We start from the raw sequence: 8705 nt of genomic DNA, 5'->3' as shown, positions 1-8705 counted from the left end.
CAGGAGCCCCTGCCTCAACACCGGCCCAATAAGGAATACCAAGCACTGGACGGAACAACACAGCGTTGGAGGGAAGGATAAAACATAAGACATACAAAGAAAAACAGGCCACCTTTTCTAAACTCCAAGGAAGAAGGATACAATACAGAATACAAGGAGTGGCAGAAGAAGAGACGAAACAGTGTGAGGAGTACAGGAAGAGTTCAGCGTTAGACCATGCCTGGCTGTCATGTCCGGACACCACTGGTGCTGGTGCTCTGCATGCTGGTGCTGTCCTGTGGGTCAGGAGGCGCCCGGCGGATCAGGAAGAGAGGGCTTAACCAAAAGGTGGGGGTTAGTTAGAGCTGATATGAGTACCTACACTGTTGCTGCAGCAATGTGTGTGTGTGTGTGTGTGTGTGTGTGTGTGTGTGTGTGTGTGTGTGTGTGTGTGTGTGTGTGTGTGTGTGTTTGTGTATGTGTGTGTGTGTGTGTGTTTGTGTGTGCGTGTGCGTGTGCGTGTGTGTGAAGAGAGAGGGAAAGGCTGGTGTAAATACAATACATACTCTGTTTTAGCAGGGTGGCAGAGGGGTGTATTTTGAAGGTTTCACACTGAAAACAGTGTTGGCGCTGAGGTGAGAGGTGGGTGTTAACAGTGATGTGACTATGTCTCTGTTGAAGAGGTCAGTAGAGGTGTGTATGTCTGAAGATAAACGTACTGAGTAATGTGCTTGAATTCTATAAAAAAAACTCTCACAAGACTACAAAATAGAAGGTACAGAGCAGGATGCGTGTGTGTGTGGTACGAGTGTATGTGTTTGTGTGAACCTGGTGTAAAGGATGTTAGGGTTATTGGGGAAGGAACTCAGTGGGCCTTAGCTCGTTAACTCAGCTCAGTGCAGGTTTGATTGATCATAGTTAACGAGGGCCGGTGCACTATGGTGCTCCCCTCTCTCTCTCTCTCCCTCCCGCTTTCTTTCTCTCTCTCCCTCCCTCCCTCACGACGGATGGCCAAACTGACATTCTTCAAGGACGCTGCTTCAAAGCCACTTTAATTGGAACATGCTGAGATGGCCGTGACCTAATGCTTTATTCTCCTTCTCCCTCCAAGCCTTCCACCTCTTTCACTTCCATCACTCTCCATTCACAACTCCATGGCACCAGCATGTGCAACACCTGTTGCCTTCCCTTGCCTTTCTTTCTTTGTCTGAATAAGCCAGTAATGGTTGCAGGATGTTAGGTGAGCTTATCCGACTAGTTTAAATATTTTAGTTGTCTTACCGTACAGTGGATGGCAGTCGGTTTCAGGTTTCAAGTTGTATTAGTCGTACCGTATGTACGGGATAGGCATGGTATACAACGTCCAACGAAATGGTTCCTTCTTGACAATGCATCAACAATAAGAAATAATAAAATATTAAAATATGAAGATAAAGTAAATGGCTCAGTAGAATATAATATTATAATAGAGGAAGGCACAATATATAGTCCAATATTTACACGTGTTTTGGGGAGGGTGGGGGGTCAGTATATAAACTGAGCAGTGTAATAAGTGTCTGGTAGCAGCAGTTGTGATGTGTGTGTAGCATAAATGTATGTATGTCTCTGTGTGGGTCAGGAGGCGCCCGGCGGATCAGGAAGAGAGGGCTTAACCAAAAGGTGGGGGATAGTTAGAGCTGAAATGAGTACCTACACTGTTGCTGCAGCAATGTGTGTGTGTGTGTGTGTGTGTGTGTGTGTGTGTGTGTGTGTGTGTGTGTGTGTGTGTGTGTGTGTGTGTGTGTGTGTGTGTGTGTGTGTGTGTGTGTGTGTGTGTGTGTGTGTGTGTGATAGTAAGGAGAATCAGAGCAGGTGGTCAGTCCAGTTCAAGTGTTCAGCAGTCTGATGGCTTGTTGATAGAAACTCTCTGAGCCTGTTTGTATCAGACCTCATCCTTTGATACCTTCTGCCCGATGATAAGGGATCCAGAAGTGCTTGTCGGTCGAAGGAAATTATTGCCCGGACATTCTGAGCAAACAAATTCGAACAGGAACCGACAAGATGCGCACCCTCCTCAGTGCTGCAATCTTATCTTGTCCCCTCAGGTCAGTAGTCGTAGTGTAGTGTTGGCTCAGATTAGTCCAGAACTGGGGCACTGGGTCACCTCAGGTCAGTAGTCGTAGTGTAGTGTTGGCTCAGATTAGTCCAGAACTGGGGCACTGGGTCACCTCAGGCCAGTAGTCGTAGTGTAGTGTTGGCTCAGATTAGTCCAGAACTGTGGCACTGGGTCACCTCAGGTCAGTAGTCGTAGTGTAGTGTTGGCTCAGATTAGTCCAGAACTGGGGCACTGGGTCAAATCCTTCTGGCACTTTGCTCCACTGTAATTGCAGCTTAAACGGCAAAGTTCATAAGTGCCAAAGTTCTTGAGTGAGATGACTCAAATGAATTGGACTGTTTAATTAAATGATTTCATGCCATTGCCAGGCAGCCCCCAGTGACCCCTCTCCATTAGAGTGCCCACAGAGTGGTGTTTAATGGCTGAGGCAGGAACTCAGTATTGACTGCATGGACACTTTGTTGTGAGGCCATTTATAAGCTATTGTCAATATCATTGCCCTTGTCATTCAATCATCACACAGCTTCTAAAAGCCCTGGCATCTTATTCATGTAAACCCTTCCAGTGTGCTCAGTCTTAGCAATAGCAGCACTATGGTTTCATGAAGGCTGTGTGAGGAGTGGAGGAGTGACAGACAGTCATGCACAAGACTGACCACAGAGAAACAGAGCATGGCCATTGTCACAGAGGGGCTCCTGTATGAGAGCAGCAGACAGAGGGAGGGGAGAGATGGGAGAGGTGCAGGAGGCAGAGGGGCACAGGGTGCAACTCTCTTTCTCCCTCCAGACCAGCAAAGTAGAATGAGCAGCCGGCCAGCTCAGCCGGCCAGCACAGCCAGAAACATGCAAACATTCTGCTAGCGTGGGGAGAGCATTTCAATAACCGTAGCTGCCACTGCTTAGACAGCACCCAGAGAATGTTGATGCAAATTTTGGAGTAACACTCCTGTTATTGTGTCCCATCCAGGGGGATATAGTCTGCTTCTGACATGTGTCTGGGCATGTTCATGAAGTTCTGAACTGCACTAAATCTGTACAGTTCCATTAATTTCCCTCGATGGGGACAGGCTTTTGTCAGGCTCTGAAATTAGATTGGGCCTGCAGATGCTCAGCAAATCCTTGGCCTTCCTGTTCTGTTTCTGCTCTGGGCCGTCTGCCTTGGCCTCTCTCAGCATTTTATGTCCTCCCCAGGTGATTCTCACACCTCTGTTTACCATCTCACAGCTACAGCTCTTTATCCATGGGAGCTATAAGGGAATGAATCCCATGGAATTGGGCTGTCTGTGTGCTAAAACGTCAGAACGAACCAAATTGGAAAAGGCATCCTAACTTTGCACATTCCAGCATGGTGGCCAAGTTCATTTACAGTATAGGCTATTCCAAGATGGCTGGACTCAATATAGCAGATAATCCCTCTATTGTAGCCAGTAAATACCACTCTGTCTATGAGTAGGACAAAAATGTAAAATATTCGTAACAAATACAAAACATATGGCCTTGCCATACAGTAATATATTGGAAAAAATATTCTGGAAGAAATCCACAGGAGGTAAGGTATGTTTTATACTTGGTTTGAGTATACTGCTGGGTAGGTCAGAGTTAATACACTTAGCCCACTGGCAGAGGTGGTCAGGTGATGTGGACTTTGATAGGCATTCTGAACGTTAATCTCAGTCAGATGATGTGAGCATGGCCAATTCAGCCGCAGGACAATTCTTTCATGAGTGGATGGTCAGGGGGCCGGAACAAAGCTACAATTAATTTGTAGACTGCAAATTGACCGCAAGAAGCCCAAACAGATATAATATCTGACTAAAACATAATTTCACCCCCTCCCCAGCATTTGTCTGGCTACACTCCATCTCTTTATAGACTAAGGTCAGACCCTGCCAGCTGTCAGTCAGAGTCGGTGCAGGAAATGAACTAAGTGCCCAGGGGCCACACAAAGTCTAGAGCAAGGCTGGTCTAGAGACCTTTCACAGCACAGGAGAACTCTGCATGAAAAGGAGGCTGGATAATATATGTAGTTGTATTACATGAAAAGGAGGCTGGATAATGCATGTAGTTGTATTACATGAAAAGGAGGCTGGATAATACATGTAGTTGTATTACATGAGAAAGGAGGAGATACCGATCCAAATAGCATGGCCATAAGTATGACTAGCATGAAATAATCAGTGCAATCCATTTGAGCTGTATGACAGTATCACATTACACATAGTCACTGGAGAGGCTGCATGGTGTGCTTCCTGGAGTTCTCGGAATCAGGAAGTGTCAGATCTAAGAACTAGATACAATACAGACCTCAATGGCCTGATCACAGTTTACATCGCAGTCTGGAGCTAAATTTGGTTTCTGATTGCGTTAGACCACAGCTGCAGCGCTCAGCTTTGAAATCCCTGTCCTGGAAGACAATGCTCCCAGTAAACACCGGTATAACAGGGCTGCCGGCATCTCTGTGGCCCAGCAGGAAGATACCAATAAACAATAAATAAACAATGTGGGACTGAACATCAAACAGACACATGCAGCACGGCACAGTGCATCGCAGGGTAGGGCAGCTTGGCACTCAGACAGGCAGACTGATAGACAGGATCCAGACACTACTTCCTCCGGTACTGAGATCTGAGGGGAAACGATGGGAACTGAGCATATAATGAACCATGGTCCCTGTAACTGACATTATCCATTCACAGAGATAATCAGTCTCACTCTTGTACTTTAAACCTGGAGTTGCATTTGTAAAGATATAGGATGACATGAGGATGAAAGTGAATGGCCTACTTTGCATCCCATAATCATGTGTTTATAGGATTAGAATCATTTTGTAGACTGAACAGCATTATGACATTTGATTAGCTTCTCTTTCACCTTTCCACTGGTTTTGAGATACTATAGGTTAGGTTAATATGACTAGGCCTAGAAGCCCTCAGGAGACAGACAGTCAGAAGATCTGAGAGATGCTTGTTCCAATTTGGCCAACGTAGACCATGGCTGCTAAAAGCACAGATTCTCAGTACGAAGAGAACCCTGATGAAGTCAAGAGCTCAAAAGATTAACTTTGAGGAAGGTGAATCACTGTAAAATACATAAACAATCTGGAAGTGGTCCTAAGACGTAGTCAATTGGCGTCAAATCAAGATCAATACCCTAACCAAGGCACAGCCTGAGGACGCACTGTGGTCACACTGACAGGGAGGGCCAGAAAGTAGTGGCTCTGTGTGTTGCCACGCCAACGCCACAAGTTGATTCAGTCACTGAGCCGTGGTGAGACCTGGCACCCCACCCACCAGGCTGGCAGCTGATGAAGCAAACGATTTGTGTGTTTATTACAAATATGCATTCTGTGTGTCACAAACACCCACACCAAACATTTGCTTTCATTTTGACGGTTGATTTGGAAGAGCAGTTGCTTAGCCTGCCATATAAACAGTGCAGTTTTAACAATTTTGTGCAGTCTGCAAGCACATAAACTAATTAGTGAGAGGGCATCCACTTCGTGAGCAGCAGGATGTACACCTGAATTTACAGTATCTGCTATGGAGCTCCATGCTATAGATGGGCTTTGGTTCTCTCTTGGCCAGACAATGCGGAATATTTGCATTCTGATGAACTACTGCTTGATGAAGGATGATAGAGGAGAGGAATTTGTATTGGCAGAGTGAGCCTCCCAGATTGAGTCTGGTTGACACTGTACAATACCTCAACTGGAAACCTGACCTCACTGGATCTGCTGCTGGGCCAGAGCAGCTCCTCTGTGCAATAACACTAGAAAATATGAGGAAAGTGGTGTGGTTAAATGCACATCACATACAGTGACCACAAACCTAAATAAACCTGTGTTTGACCTATGACCTCCTCCAGAGCTTACAGGAAGTGCAGCCTCTAATGGGCGAAGTTCACCACATGGGATCATGGAAATAGTTGTAGCTTATTGAAGCAAGCAAAGCAGTAAGCACAGTCATGGCTGTATTACAGATCTGATTATGTAAGTGTTTCACAAGCTCTTTACGAGCAATCACAGACCACCACTGTTCAGGAGAGGGGGAGAATGTGTGTGGGTTTGAGGCACAACCACAGACCACCACTGTTCAGGAGAGGTGGAGAATGTGTGTGGGTTTGAGGCACAATCACAGACCACCACTGTTCAGGAGAGGTGGAGAATGTGTGTGGGTTTGAGGCACAATCACAGACCACCACTGTTCAGAAGGTGGAGAATGTGTGTGGGTTTGAGGCACAATCACAGACCACCACTGTTCAGAAGGTGGAGAATGTGTGTGGGTTTGAGGCACAATCACAGACCACCACTGTTCAGAAGGTGGAGAATGTGTGTGGGTTTGAGGCACAATCACAGACCACCACTGTTCAGAAGGTGGAGAATGTGTGTGGGTTTGAGGCAGGCAGGACCTCCTTGACAGTGTATCACATGTGGAGATCTCTGGCTCATGTTCACAGCCCTATTTCCCTCCATATTGACTTACTCTTCAATTCTTCATCCCCCCACATGTTTAGAGTACTGACAGACATGACAGCTACATAACACTGAAAACATAAGAAATAGAAGAAGCTGATGGAAAATGTTGCAACAAGTATGTTACATAAAGGAGTTACTGCCACCTGCTGGTCAAAAGGATAGGACAAGCACACTTACCATTATTTATCTTTGTAGGCCTACTGTAGCTATTATGTTGGAAATGATCCAGGTCTCTTTATATTTCAGTCTCAGGATAATAGATTGCAAATTTCTGTGCAAACAATAAAGTAATTATCTTATCTCATCTCCTCTCAGGACTATGAGTATCCGAACCAGCAGTCCCAGTCCACCCAGCACCAGAAGAACGACCGCTGCCCACCCCCACCTCAGATGCTACCGGAGCGGGCCTGCGAGGTGCCCGGCTGCCGCTCTGACTCAGAGTGTGAGCGCCACAAACGCTGCTGTTACAACGGCTGCATCTACGCCTGTCTGGAGTCAGTGCAGCCACCACCGGGTAAGCACCATAGATCTAGTATACAGTACACAAAACCATACTTATCAACACATTTGACAACACACATGGTCATATATAGCATGGGCATGGTTCTAACCATTGGCACAAGGATATGCAGTAAAGTCCTGATGATATAATTAGGAACAAACTTTCCAATGATGTGTGTTTGTGTTGATCAGTGCTGGACTGGCTGGTTCAACCCAAGCCTCGGTGGCTGGGAGGGAATGGCTGGCTTCTAGACGGTCCAGAGGAGGTACTGCAGGGTGAGTAGCCTGGAACCATTAAACCCACCTGAACTCTACATCACCAGTATGTGTGTTTAGTTGACCTCTGACCTGTGTGTCCCCTTCCCTCTAGCGGAGGCATGCAGCACCACAGAGGATGGTGACGAGCCCCTTCACTGTCCCACGGGCTACGAGTGCCACATCATCAACCAAGGAAACCCTGCCGTTGGCATCCCCAACAGGGGACAGTGCATCAAGTCGCGTGGTAACTCTGGTAAGGTCAGATTCAGTCACTCATTCGATGGAATTCTAAAAACTGCCATAAACTAACTGGAGGTGCTCTTTCTCTTCCAGATGGACGTCCCATGAGGCAAAGGTCCTACAAGGACTATAAGGATTACTTGGGTAGGTGTGATGATCAACTGTCCTGTATACTCAATCATTATACTGCATTTGGATCAACTACTGGGGCCTCTTTCATACGCCTGTTATTTCTCCACCATAGGAACTGGAAGCAGCTCTAATAATGCTGTGGCCTATGAGAAACACCACCACAAACATCTGGGATGAGGTAGGTCTTTCTGGGATAGAAAACTAGATCTAGATGGCATTAAAAAAAAAAAAAAAAAGGAAATAATATAGCCTATATTATTTGCTAGGGCTGAGAATTACCAGGGACCTCACTATATGATATTATCACGATATTTAGGTGCCAATACAATATGTATTACGATTTGATGTTCCAAAGATACTGCTCTCTATATGTCTGCTGCAGAGAGACTAGAGAGAGCATAAGTACATTTGTTTTGATCAATCATGGAAATGAAATAGCTGAAAACATGTTGGCTCACCATTTTAAAAGATGGAGAAGAAGCTATAAGATGAAAAATACAAGCATTTTGGCACAGGTACAGTCAATTTAGCACCAGCTAAAAATATATATTGTCCAAAATAATATTGCTCTATATAACAGTATCGATTTTCCCCTCATCAAAATGTTTTGCCTATGCCAGAGCTATCAAAGGACAATCTAACAATCTATAATAACAATTTTTGACAGATAGTAAATGCTCATACTCATCACAACAGATCAATGTCTTTCCTTAGAGCATCGGATACCTCTCCCCAGAACCTCAGCTATCAGAGCCCAGATACCAAACCTCTCGTCAACAGAACACAACCAGGTCAACAGAACACAACCAGACCAGACCTGGTAACCTCACGGTGCGTTACATTTCTCATGTCTGGCCTGGGAAAAGGATGAAAACAAGCCTACATTTCCTACCTCTTCTATAACTGGTATACTCAATTTTGTTGTAATAATGGTCCATGCAGGGTTAACACATAATACCCTACTTTGAGAGATTTACACACACGGGAACGTGTTGTGATTTAGTTATGGGTAAAGAATAATGGCGTT

General features: G+C 45.5%; 1 protein-coding gene across 1 annotated transcript; it reads left to right on the top strand.

Annotated features, from left to right (window-relative positions):
• Positions 1-216: 216 nt before the first annotated feature.
• Positions 217-7855, top strand: wfdc1 (WAP four-disulfide core domain 1). The gene is made up of 6 exons (XM_039017950.1): positions 217-327; positions 6863-7061; positions 7241-7324; positions 7419-7559; positions 7640-7694; positions 7801-7855. The coding sequence occupies exons 1-6, from the start codon at positions 217-219 to the stop codon at positions 7853-7855; spliced, it is 645 nt and encodes a 214-aa protein (XP_038873878.1).
• The last annotated feature ends 850 nt before the right edge of the window (positions 7856-8705 follow it).

This window comes from Salvelinus namaycush, chromosome 21 (genome assembly GCF_016432855.1).
Source record: "Salvelinus namaycush isolate Seneca chromosome 21, SaNama_1.0, whole genome shotgun sequence".
Lineage (NCBI taxonomy): Eukaryota > Metazoa > Chordata > Actinopteri > Salmoniformes > Salmonidae > Salvelinus > Salvelinus namaycush.
This window is presented reverse-complemented; position numbering and strand designations above follow the sequence as displayed.